The 13,484-nt window shown below is 46.1% G+C and overlaps 1 protein-coding gene across 1 annotated transcript; it reads right to left on the reverse strand.

Moving 5' to 3' along the window:
• Nucleotides 1-9,662, reverse strand: LOC149349008 (dermonecrotic toxin SPH-like). Its single transcript, XM_089585966.1, has 7 exons — nt 9,603-9,662; nt 8,971-9,082; nt 6,417-6,654; nt 3,860-3,991; nt 2,856-2,975; nt 1,928-2,165; nt 1-1,220 (listed from the first exon to the last, which is right to left on the reverse strand). The coding sequence occupies exons 2-7, from the start codon at nt 9,037-9,039 to the stop codon at nt 986-988; spliced, it is 1,032 nt and encodes a 343-aa protein (XP_089442092.1). The 5' UTR covers nt 9,040-9,082; nt 9,603-9,662; the 3' UTR covers nt 1-985.
• Nucleotides 9,663-13,484: the final 3,822 nt, after the last annotated feature.

A 13,484-nucleotide genomic window follows, 5' to 3' on the forward strand; every position in this document is an offset into this window, starting at 1 on the left:
GTGAAAAACAAAAATCAGGAATTAAAACATATGACTAGAGATTACAGAATTAGTAATACGGAAAATTCCAGCCAGTTGGCATGCGATAATGATTGCGTGCAGAAAGGAGGAAGCCATGAGCTGTACCCGTGCCGGGTATAACAGGGTTCGCAATGTGTCGAAAATAAAAGCCGGAAACCGTATTTTTAGAAATAAAGGAGATATCAAAGAAAACATGGTGACATTAGTCACCTTCCAGATAGTCATCGCTTCAAAGTCTGAGAGTCTGGGTTGTCGCTCGTATCCGGCAGGTAGCGTTGCTGCTTTTTTTTTGTGTAGCAGTTTACTGTAGAGATCAGCTCTGCATTGACAATGTTGTTTTGCCACTAATGAATTGAGACTGCGCATTTCTTTATAATAGCTTTATATGCAAATCAGTGTTATTTTTTCACTGCAGTAAATTGTGAGCAACCCGACGCACTGCCTTACATTTGGAGGGCGCTTATTATGCGTACGCAACAGGCACAGGTAAAGGATACTTTCTTACACGGAGTTCATTTCTGCTATAATAGTCCATGTTTAAAGCTCTTCAGCGCTAGCATCCCAGCCTCGCGGGTAGATAGCGAACACGTTTAAACAAACTTTACTCTAGGGGTACGAATAAATTGAGATATCCTTAAAAAATAAACGGTCAAGGCACTTTCCTTTTGCAATGCGCGGTGCTCAATAAACAGGCCGGTTTCTGTATATCACAGTGCCCGTCTACTGTACTTGAAAATTTCGTCAGCGACTGGCACAACCCAGAGTCCGGCCTCCAGATTGTGCCTTCGGTCGAGAAAACGCGCTCGGGAAATTTTCGCTATCCACTGTATTCACTGTAAAAATCTTTTATTAACAGTAGTGACTCAAATTCGCAGTGGTGCCCAAACTTGGCCAACCACACTGTAGCACTTATGTTTCCCTCATTGGGATCACGGAGTATTATCGTTCAGCGAGGCCTCGCTCCTTAAAACAATCGCACAAGAAAGTTGAAGGCATCTTCAAACGCCGAGCCTAGGTCTTCGTCTTTCAGGTGCTCGATGTCATCGGTGGATAGTCTTGGCAAGGGTGTCGGGCTGACGAAGCGAGACCAAGGGTTGTCCGAGACGTTAGCGAGACGCAGCGTATCCTTGAACTCATCTTCTTGCATGATCACGGCCATGCGTTCCGGTTTGTTGGTGATGATGCCATCCACGCCCCTCCTGCAAAGAGAGAACAACGGAGAGAAAAACTTGCAGTACCATTCACTCCCGCTAGATGTCTCCTGCAGGATGTAGCGGGTGCGGCGCGAGCAATGCCAGCGAGGGGACACGGAAAGAATTAATGGTGGCAGGCGCTATGACGACAGTGTACGCCGTAGATAGTTAGGCTCAATATCAAAACATTTTTGAATTTATCTAAAAAACGATGACTATATGTCACCTATATCGTTTACGGAGGGGTGGGAAAGCGCAAAACAAAAGTGAATACGACCGTTTAGAGCGAGCTATCGCGTCGAAAAATTCAGCGGCGATGCAATATTTGGTCCGAAGCGGGCGTGCAGGGCGCCGCGATGTTCCCAGCGTTAGCCACTCAAGCCACGCAAGCAACGCAACCCAAAGTCCGCTGGCTTGCGTACGTACGCAAGACGCAAGGATCACGCTTGCATTCTGCGCATGCACAGTACGGTCCCCGCAAGCTCCTTGCGTACGTTAAGCCCTTGCGGACGCACAGCTAAAACTGTCTGTTGTCTGCTGCGCATGCACGTGCGCGCTGAGATGGCGGCCAAGTAGGGGGAGGGGGGGGGGGGGGGGACTTAGGGTTAAGCAGGCTTCAAAAAATGTGACGTGACCACATCTCTTGAGTTCTTTCCTTCCTCCATGGCTATAGTACTTGACTAGCGTACAGCCATCACTTCCCCACAGCGTACCTGAGTGATCTTCGGATCTCTTCTGGCATGTCTAGAGTCCAGTCATAAGCTTTTTCGACGTAGCGCTCTGGTCCTTGGGAATCACGGTTGTCAAGGACGCTCTGCAGCCTCTCAGCTGACCGCAGATACGAGAGGCAGTTCGTGATGCCGTCCCCTTGCCAGCGGTGGCGCTTTATTCCAAGCCTCTCGTACATATTCCGGATGTTGTCCAGGTCGTCGTTGTCACTGACGTCAAATCCTGGGCCAAGAATATTTCTCAGGCATCCGTATTCCAGAACAGTTCTTATAAATATTCTTACACACACCATCTTCTTCGCATTTTTCCTTGTTCCTATTCCTTCCTCTCTTTAGTTTGAGAGAAATATGCTGACTTGCGTGTCTCTTTACAGGCACAATCCCTTTTGAATGTTCCAGACTTATTAACATCGTCAAAAATCCAATATGCTTTATGTTGGATAAGTTAGGAGGTTGCACTGAAGTCGTATCAACGTCTCGTCGCCTCTCATTAACAGCCTCTCTTTAGAAATGTTGTCAATTTCCCTTGCATTTGTTCTGAATATCATTCTATTCTCCGGCACAAAAGTGTGTTTTCTTTTTTTTGCTTTGTGAATCGGCACTTTTTTTCTATTTTTTGGATTCTTACACCAGTTAATACTCTTCTTACCAGAATGTATGTTATGCAGCGTATGCCTTCCCACTCCCCTCTGTTTCGTCGTCGTGTCTTGGGGGCGTTTAAATAAATAAGTAAACGCCTGCGGACTTTTTGCTATGAGAAGTGAACACTGAGTTCTTAACCTCCTCTTAGTAGCAGTTGCCTGGGTTATCGTTATTTAATTTAGGCCTAAAATAAAAAATGAACAAGAATCTTCGACAACACCTATTTAACCTTACCTATTTGGATCCCTTTATGACGCCTGTTTAACCTTACCTATTTTGTCCAGCATGGGGCTGTTGAAACGAGAAAAGGTGTCGATCGCTCCCTGCAGCACCTGGCTGTCAGTAACGCTGGGAACCGAGAGGAGCACGTTCAGCGCCTGTGAAGAAGATACTGCACAGAACACGCGCGGAGAAGCAGACACTTTTTCATCTGGAAGACAGAGCGGCTTGTGCAACCAACAGTTCGTTTACCGTCATTCATTTTTTTTTTCGTTGTAAGAATCAGATGCTTTCATATCGTTACATGCCACATGCACCTTCCTTGCATACAAAGAAAAGCGAATTTTTTTCAGTTAAACGTTTGTAAGGTCCAGGGCCAAATGTATACATCTTTATCAATGGCCATCAAACTAAAAACGGTGCCCCTACGTAACACAATGTCCAGCATTCTCTGAAAAAAAAATTTTGAATAGTCGAAAATTGTAAGGTACTGTTATCGAAATATTGGAGGTAATGGTCCGTTCTTCTGATATGTAGCAGTAACCTTCCTTTGAAGTGTTTCCATCGATCGCATCGAACATTTCAGACCACCATAGACAACCAAACGAGGACGCTTTTGGCGAAAGCGAAAACATTAATAGCAAAAAAATGCAAGACTGCCGACGGGACATCCGCGGTTATATGGATTGTTATTTTGGAATTTTGCATAGTATGAAAAATTGCACTGATTAACTCTTTCGCTTTCAAAACTACCTTTGTCCACAGCTGTTGTGCATGTTCTGAAACGCATTCATAAAAACGGCGTCGACGGAAGCGTCATGCAGTCGACGCTGTAAACTACACTGTGTGTCCATTTGAGTAAAGCAGGTGAGGCCTACGTCGTTTATATACTGGCCGTTGTCATTAGGGAAGATGATCCTAGCGCTATAGATTCTACTTTGACTCGATGAAGGGCAAAATGCTCGGAACCCATTTTTGAATGTCAACGCCACACCGTGCATTTAGCGCTCACGGTGCTGATGCTAACTGCACATGATTGCTCTCCAAGTTTCTTACCTCCTTTCCAGAGATTGTGGATAAGATTCTGCGCAATATCGACGCCAGCTGCGTACTTCCGTTGCTCATCGATGTCCCCAACTTTGAGGTCCAGAAAGAGAAGTGCAAGTTTATCTCCGTATTGGCCTCCATCTGAAAAACGAAAGAGCTGGAGCTTTTACATCAAGAAAGGTGCCATAGTGGTTTGGTTTGTAGCTTATGAGGGTTTAACGTCCCAAAGCGACTCAGGCTATGAGGGACGTCGTATTGAAGGGCTCTGGAAATTTCGACCACCTGGGGTTATTTAACGTGCACTGACATCGCACAGTACACGGGCCTCTAGCATTCCGCCTGCATCGAAATTCGACCGCCGCGGCCGGGATCGAATCCGCGTCTTTCGGGTAAGCAGCCGAGCGCCATAACCACTGAGCCATAGCGGCGGCTTGTTGTCATGGAAAAATCACGAGACTGAAAGCATGCAAATGGTGGTTTTACTGGCGCAAGAATAACGGTGCTAAAGAGGGCCGCAATGAGCGGGTTCGGTCGGCTGGAGGATATCAATGACTCCTTTTCCCAACCATTCCTCCAAGAAAGGCCAAGCTCGAGGCCAGACGAAAGCTTATGCCCATTAAAAAACAGAGTGCATTCAGGTCAAGCCCCGCACTGCCGGCGTACTGTGAGGTCTCGCGCGGCTACAGGACAGTGAAGTTAGATGCACAGAGCGGACTTCTGCAGCCGTTTAGTTTATTGATGTGTTGGCATTGGAAGGGTCTGTGCAATGGAAATGGCGACCGCCGTCAAGCCTGGTAACCTCGGGTATAACGAACTTCCGGCCAAATTTTATGTTCCCATCCTAGACCAATCATTAATTTAACTGCCACTTGCACGGTGGGCACTCACACGTGATGCGTGACGTGGCGCTAACCTTGTGACGTCATCACAGCGTGCCCACCGTGGCAGTTCAGTTAATGAACTGAACTGAACTGAACATTAACTGAACTGCCGGTGGCAGTTCAGTTAATGATTGGTCGCGAGAGGTTGCTCGGAAAGAGCTACCTGGTGCGTATCGCTCAACCGCTTTTCTATTCCGTCAGGTGTGGTCTGACGACTGCCAGCGATCTATAAATGTAAAGCAGAAAATGACTAATTCAGAATATTTGGGGATGAATTCATTAACGCTATCGGAACATGCACTTAAGGCGGAGTTGCAATACAATCGGCAGCCGCATTCAAACGATCCACCGAGAATCGCCTAAAAGCTATTTTTGAGCTCTATGACGGCCATGAGGCAAGCGAAGGCTGCATGGTATATCTGGAGGACTTTATCCTTGGTTGAAAGCCACAACTCTGTGATTATCGCAGCAGAAACATGCTTGCGCTAGTCCTTCGCGCAGGCAGTAGTTTTGAAGTCAGTGTTAAAAAAGAAAGAAACGGTAACGTACACGTTAAGCATTCTGATAGAAAAAAAAACATGTAGTGCGTGTCTGTTCAAACTAAATTCTATTTTTCACCTAGCTATGTTTCGCGGTAATTAAAAATCACTTAAGAAAGCACCGCACTTCGCTGCAGCAAGGCAACACAGCAAATCTGCCAAGACATTGCAACCGCTGCAAAGACTGCACCCCTCTGTTCCATAATGTCAAAATCATCGGTCGCGGCAAAACACAGATAGAACGAGAAATCTTAGAAGCTTTTAAAATTAAGCAGTTAGGAACTGAATGCGTCAGTGACAGCTCTGTTAGGTTCACGGCAAAAAAGTAGTTTCATGAATGGGACATAGGTTGCCACATGTAATCTTCGCTCGCTTCATCAATTTTTTGTTTGCTGTTTTGATAGCGTTTGTGGTGCTCTCGCGCATGTACGCCCTGTTCTGATGTTGGCTATCCACCAAGTAAAGAATTTTCAGTTGTGTTTCCAGCGTTGTCCTGTGTACTTCTCCTTCTTGTGAATGCGTCCTTTTTGCTGGTTTTCTACTTACCATGCACCAACTGGCCCAACAAGCTACGCTTCTTCAATACTAAAAATCACTTTTCACTCACAGTCTTCAACACACGTATACTTGAATTTAAGCAGACTTCAAAACAAAGCTTTTTATTTCTTAAAGACAGCGCCAGATGTGGCTCGACGGACACAAGTTCAGAAAAAAAAAACGCCAGAAAAGAGACTTCATATGTAACATTCTACGCTTTGAGGACTGATCGGAAGTGGGCGGAGCGGGTGAGGGAACAAACGCGGGTAAATGGCATCCTAGTCGATATCAAGAGGAAGAAATGGGCTTCGGCAGGGCATGCAATGCGAAGGCAAGATAACCGCTGATCCTTAAGGGTAACGGAGTAGATTCCAGGAGAAGGCAAGCGTAGCAGGGGCGTCAGAAAGTTAGGTGGGTCGATGATATTAGGAAGTTTAAGTGGATACGGTGGCCGCAACTGGCAAAGGACAGAGTAAATTGAAAAGAGATGGGAGAGGTTTTTGCCTTTCAGTGGACGCAGTCAGCCTGATGATGGTGATGCATGGTGACTTGAGAAAAGGGTTATGAAATTGTTTCTCATTTGATTTGTGAAAGCAGTTGTCGTCTTACCTATCCCCGTGGTCTTCCGGACGTACTCTAGAAAGGGGCGCACTTGCTCCTCGGCTTTGCACTCCCTGAAGCAGTCGCATGGTAAGCCATGGAAGAGCTTGAGTGCGGTGCCGTTTTCAGAGAAGTTGACGTCGCACTCGACCGAGTTCGCTCCTCCTTTCATCGCTTCGTCGAAGTCAGCAATTGAGTTCACCATGTGGGCAATGATGTACACGGGCCTCTTGCTGTCGCCCGCTACCTGAATGGGGACGTAGCAGGCGAAATATCACTGTTACCAGACTGAAGTACGAAGAACAATAGCACAATGAGAACTGGAACTGAGCAAAGTGCTGTCATGCTATGGCAGTGACCGGTGAGCGCACTCATGTGAAGTTGTGTGGACTCGAGCTCTCTGCAGTGGCCTAATTAAGTCCCATTCCGTTCATTTGCAGAAGGACTGAGGATTGGGCTAGTTGGTGGTGATCCATTGTAGAAAAACCAGCGCTTACGAACACGGACAGAGGACAAGGGAAACAGACTGAACAGCGCCGTTCAGTCTGTTTCCCTTGTCCTCTGTCCGTGTTCGTAAGCACTGGTTTTTCTACAATCGTTCATTTGCGAACAGCTGGTAACATTATTACAGTCTTTGCTTCGTTTTGCTTGCACCCTCAGTATAATACGCGGCCTTTCTCTTTATTCAGTGTTATAATTCATCGTCATCGCCACCACCATAGCTACGCCCACTGCAGAACCAAGCACCCCCCCCCCCCCCATATGCCTCCAATTAACTCTGTCCTGAGCCAGCGGTGGCCGCCTCACCAGATCTTAATAAGCTAATTAGCAGACTTTGCTGTCCCGAAAGACGCGGGTTCGATCCCGGCCGCGCCGGTTGAATTTCTTTGGAGGAGAAATTCAAGGCCCGTGTACTGTGCGATGTCAGTGCACGTTAAAGAACCCCAGGTGGTCGAAATTTCCGGAGCCCTCCACTACGGCGTCTCTCATAGCCTTAGCCGCTTTGGGACGTTAAACCCCATAAACCATAAACCAAACCAATTAGCAGACTTAGTAATCTCATCCGCCAACCTGACTGTCTGTTAGGCTGACTCTCTACCAGTCGTTCGAATGGCTTCAGCTCTAACAGTACAGAAAATTTTTCTTTTTATTTATTTATTCATACAAAATACCCCTAAGGGCCCTCAGTTCGAGGGTATTACGTAAGGGGGGGGGAAGGTACAGGCACGTAATTAAAAGTAAACAAATAAACTACAACTACAAGAAACTACAACAAAACAGATAAAAGCATATGAGCCATTGCAAGAAAAATACAAAACATAAAATTAAACATTGAAGCGTAAAGGGGAAAAACAAAAACTTGAACAGAGCAGCAAACAGTAACGTTAATACAAGTTATGCAATGTCTCACAAGCAACGGCATGGAAATAAAACGAGAACCATCAATAAGAGAAATACAAGACAGAAACCTAATGCGCTAGTTTTAACAACGTACCCAAAAAAGTTTAGCAGAGGTAGTCCCAGCCAATAGGTTATAAAATTTTTCTTTTCTTTCCCGCTATGCAAAACTCTTTTATTATTTGTTATTTTTATTATTACAATAATTTCACTAATTTGTCAACGCCTACCACACACTAAACAATCAGCAGTGACTACAGCCACAAATTACCGCGATACGATTTTTTTAGCCCTCGATTATTCCAGACACGCGGTGCCGACTACTAATAAGCCGGCCGCGTAAAAATAGGTATACATGAAAGGGGAGATGTGGCACAATTATGACGATTTCTCCAAAAGCTGTTATAATTTCTAATAAGCTGCGCCAGGTAAACGCACAACGGTTGTTGAATACTGTTGTCTAAAACTAAGCGGCACAGACTATTCTCCTTTGTCTTAGGTTTATTTTTAACAGGTTTTAGCAAACCGAGCGATCAAAGATTATCATGAGGATCCATAGCGCACAAAATTGAAGGGACACAACACAAGCGCTAAACTTCCACTGAACGATCTTTATTTGGCGCGGACAACCTTATAAAGACCACGTAAGGAACAGGTACAGATGACTAACAATGATTATCTTGTCAAGTTGATGACGTGTCAGGAATGAGAAAAAAACACAATGCAAGCCACCAATCAGTGAGCACGTTTCACACTATCGCCCGCTGCCTTGAATCCAAGAAAGCTAAGTCCTTTTCGATAATGACACCGAAGAATCACTAACGCAATTTTCCAATTCCTCTTTTTCCATCGCCGCTGCTTCAATTATCTCCCTCGTTTTTTGATCGCTATTCTTTTCCAACTACTTAACACTCATCGAACTTAGGCGCGCACTTGTGACCACGGCACTTGTGTTGTGTCCCTTCAGTTTTGTGCGCTATGGATCCTCATGTTGACTACCCACTAGCCCGAACCCTGACCCTTCAAAGATCATTATTGGCCAGAGATTGAGAGAAGCGTGTTCCCCGTATCCGCGCCACGGTAACGCATCGAAGGAGAAATGAAAAACAAAGCTAAATAGCAAAACAATCAAATCAAAGCAACAAAGTCGTTGCGAGTAACTTACGAGCCCAAAGAAAGCGACGAGTAGGATGACAGCTGCTCCCCGTGGTCCTCTGGTCCGCACAGGCTCCATTGTCGTGTTCTGTCTACGCCGCTTAAGCTTTATCTTGTGGAGCCTTTTTAAAAGTTAAAAAGTGTGGTTCAGCGTCAGATCGAAATCTCAGCTTGCTCAAGTATAAGATGTGCCGGCTGCCCGAAGAAAACACTGGCCTTACAAGCAAAAAAAAAAAAGAAGTGTTTGTCTCAGCGTACGTCTTAAAGAGTAAAAAAAGGGTACTGAGGAAGGACTTTCTGGCGGGCAAGTTGGTTCGTAATGAAGAGAACGAGTACAAACTGCGCGCACAAGACGGGACGTTGTCTTTCCTTTTGTTTGCCTTACGTCCCGTCTTGTTCAAGTTCAACTTTATTTCCTTTTAACAAGAAAAGGAGGGGCCAGGCCTAAAAGTTGTGGAAACAGGTTGATGGGGTCCTGGCCCCCTTACAGTTCGCCCAGTTTGTACTCGTTTTCTTAAAGAGAATGTTTACTAGGGACTAATATTTCAACCCCTTGTGGCATTTAGGTATCCCTTCGTCCAAGCGCTTAAATCTTCACTACAAGGACACCCAACGCACATTCGAAAATTTCAAGGTACTGACCGTGAGACGAGGCACGTACGACAAGCGACGACACAGCCAAGAAGAGATCTGCCCTTGTCGCTTGTACACGTTGCTGAGGCGACGGGATCACTCTGCCGTTATCTCGACCGGAAATCCAATTACGAGGTTCACTGCGCTTCCTCTCCACCATTTGCGCGTTTTGTAACGCGCGACGATTGCGTGGCTGCATGTACTTCGTCCGCAGCTATGGCAGCAGGAAGAGGGTGGGGGGTGGGGGTTAAAGGAAGGACCATACATTACAATAGCCATGTGCGGTGGCATAGTGACACCGCCAACGGCTTTTGCACGCACATAAAACAAACAAAAAATTAACTAATTGTCTGCAAAACAAAATTCAGCGCACATGGACGAAGGGCCCAAGAAGAGTACGCACTGCAAGAGCTGCCTCCCACCTAAGCTTTTATTTTGAAGGAATGGGTATATATAGACACAAATAAATCGGTCTATGTGCTAAAGGCACGCAAGCCACAGAAAGCGTGAACAAACACAACCTGTAAAAACAAAAAAGCATAGCCACAATCAAGCAGCTGCATTAACACTACGGGAAAGCACGTTTTCATGGTTTAGCGGGCATGTCCTAGTTCTTTAAACCTCACGGCGTATATCTTATCTGATTTGCTATCGACGTTGCACGTGACGGATCCGCGGCTAATCCACGCATGCGGTCGAGGCAAGTGGAAAGCTTCCCGACGCCTCTTTCGAACGGGATGCCAGGTACAGCCTTTGTCAAAAGTTTGGAGCCCAGGGGGTTTGCTTCTGAAGCACACTGTCTGGTTCGTAATGAATCTCCAGCGCTCGAAATTTGCTGAAGGTAAGATTTCTGGCCCTGCCTCTTCCAATGGGTACGACTACCACGAATGTTGCAGGACTCCCACTGCGAGGCTTATAGAAGCAAACCCCCTGGGCTCTAAACTTTTGACAAAGACTGTACTTACGAAGAGCCTGCGGCGCCGACAAGATCACCGAGCGGGTAGTGGCTCGTGGTGCCCAACACGGCGTCCACTCTCGGAGGGAGCATGAGGCAGAAGGGAGACGACAGGATCCCGGTGCTGCTAAACCGGGCGGAGACGGCTTCCTAAGTCTGGTCACCGAATCAAGAGGAGCCGACGATCCGCAATCCTGCCTGTTCTCTTCCTCGAGTGCCTGCTTCTCGCTGTTGTTGTTGTTATCCTCATACAATGGGCTTCTCGCGCCATTCCAGCCCGCCGCCGTGTGTTTCCTTTTCCTTGTGTTGCTGAGGGCCTTGGACGCAGGGACCCCAAGTTTTTCACAGTTTTCTACAAAGAGTTTAACCAAGCTGTAAGTACCCTTCCCTGCGCTGCTTAACCAACAAAGCGCAATAATTAGTACCAGAGTGGTACAGACTGATGTAGCGAATAGCTTCTCTCCTAGTCATGCAATTTAGGCGACATGTTATCGGCGGAAAGCTTAGGAATGTGGATGTTTTCTGCATAAAAGCCACCGGCACGTTGCTTTATAACCTTTTTTAAAGATAGATGCGACCTGGCTCGTCGTAATGTTTGTACACTAATTTCCCAGCTAATTGTCACGTTGTTCGACATTGCTGGAAGTATTTTCAGTGATTTAATTCGAAAGTTATTCGTCAGCGTGGCGGAGAGCTGCGGGGATTCTGTTCTTCAATGACCGGCGAGCTCATTTGTTGCTGTCGGCACCCCCGACTGGTTCAGTTCTTCATGGGTGCAAGTAGGCCCAATAGTGAGTTCGTTTCAGTGACACATCGGTCTGCTGGTATGTTCTCTCTGACGTCGTCATCATCTTGTGACGATATGAGACGCAGTTCCTGAAACTCCATTTCACAAATAAATGATACGTGGCTATACGAAACCATTGAATGATGAGATCCCGCAGTCCTGGAGGCAAAGAAATCGAAGGAAGGCGCTGATTGATCCTGAGGATGGGCAGATAAAGTGTGGAATGCCTGCTTGTACTTTTCGGGGGACGTGTATCTTGAATAGGCTCCGAAATATCCTGAAACCGAACACCATGTGCAGGGAACAACGAAGGCGATTGCGAAGTCGTTCGAGACAGAAGAGTCAGGGTGGCGGTTATGGCGCTGACAAAGGTAGGCTATAGCTACCACTCCAGCTGGTTAAATCAGATGCAAAGCAGGACCTTCAGTCAATTATTGCATAATGTCTGCATAGCTTAATGTTAATTACAGTTGTTCACAAAAGAGTGGGTAGAAAAAGAAGTACAGTCTAGACCATAATGCTGGAAAGTCCGCCCCCATTATATTAACTCCAAAGCACTCCTTCGAGAATGCAGTGGTAAAGCTGCGTTTTCTTGGATTCATCTTCGTCATCATTGTTTTCCCACGCTGGTCGTCACAGTTTGTACAATTCGTGGCTCACTTCTCCCAAACGCTGGAGGCGACAATAGCTGCTCAGCAAAGCTCTGTTCTCACTAAGCTCTGCCTAAGCATCGTCGCAAAAGTGCCATACCTTCGTGGCTGAGACTTCTCTCGCGTACAAAAGAGACTTGGGTCTGTGAAGACATCTCTGACCCAGTGTCCAGCCTCTTTTCACAATATGAAAACGCCCATAGGCAATTTGAATAAAACGCGAGCTCTTGGTTCTTCATAATTATGCATGTTACACGAGTCAACGCATGCGTTTTTACGCATCTCTAAACCACGCGTGTATTTATAACTGTCACGCATGTGTATACATGCAAACGGAATCTGTAGCCGTCTGATATTCGAAACTCACACCTATGCGTCACAGTTTCAAGTTATCTACCATGAAACACATCTACACATCCGAACTTATATCGTTTATGCAATGCAGCTGCCCAGCTATGCACGGTCTTCATGTCATTCTTATTCCGCGCATGCATCTCATGCGGGATAACTAGACGAAATAAGAATAGTCAATGACTTTCTAGAATTTCAGAGTACTGTAATAATGGTATGGTTTGGTCTATGGGGGTTTAATGTCCCAAAGCGACTCAGGCTATGAGGCACGCCGTAGCGAAGGGCTCCAGAAATTTCGACCACCCAGGGTTCTTTAACGAGCACTTACATTTCAAAGTACACGGACCTCTAGAATTCCGCCTTTATCGAAATTCGACTGCCGCTGCCGGGATCGAAGCCGCGTCTTTCGGGTCAGCAGCCGAGCGCTATAACAACTGAGCCACCATGGCGGGTGAATCGATGTTTTGAATGCATCGGCTTATTGCAATATGAAGCCACGCTGTCTCGACCAGTGAGACGACACCGCGATTCGTTGGTATAAATACAGTACGGCCGGTACGCACAGAAACCTCTAAATGCCTCAGATAGCAGGGCACAGAACCTCTTTCTGCTCCCATCTATTGCTTTTTTTTACAACGCATACGTATCAGGTGGCCTTACTCTCCTGCAATAATTTTACCATTTCGACTTTCTCCACACTCTAAACGTCCTCCATTCAAAAGAGGTTTTGTTACTGCTGGTTAGGCTCTAGTTAGGCGTCGCATGCTGTGCTTGTCATCCGTGGAAAGTTTTCCAATGCCATAGGCGCGTTTAACTTCTACAGCCATATATCACCGCTAGACTCGCTAGAATCGAGGTGTAGGCCTTGTCAGGAGGCATGCTTGGTCTTCCTCCTTTAGCCTCACCTCGAGGGCATATTGTACACAATATGGCCAAATAAACATACTACTGCTACTACTACTGCTACTACTACTAACAGCACTACCACTACTCCTACTACTATTACTACTTACTACTACTACTACTAATACTTACTACTACTACTACTACTACTACTACTACTACAGTAAGTGTTTAGAAAGGGTATACGAGCTTTACCCTACTACTAGGATAATGTTTTCATTACTACTGCAATTTTTTTTAAGGAA

Source organism: Amblyomma mixtum, chromosome 4, assembly GCF_055824585.1.
Source record: "Amblyomma mixtum isolate Tamu chromosome 4, ASM5582458v1, whole genome shotgun sequence".
NCBI classification, from domain to species: domain Eukaryota; kingdom Metazoa; phylum Arthropoda; class Arachnida; order Ixodida; family Ixodidae; genus Amblyomma; species Amblyomma mixtum.

Excerpts from the sequence above, each read along its gene's own strand:
- LOC149349008 (XM_089585966.1), bottom strand. The coding sequence starts at position 9,039 with ATGGAGCCTGTGCGGACCAGAGGACCACGGGGAGCAGCTGTCATCCTA. Across the intron at positions 6,655-8,970 it reads TCGTCGCTTTCTTTGGGCTC|GTAGCGGGCGACAGCAAGAG; the intron begins GTAAGTTACTCG and ends GTCCCCATTCAG. Across the intron at positions 1,221-1,927 it reads GAGATCCGAAGATCACTCAG|GAGGGGCGTGGATGGCATCA; the intron begins GTACGCTGTGGG and ends CTCTCTTTGCAG.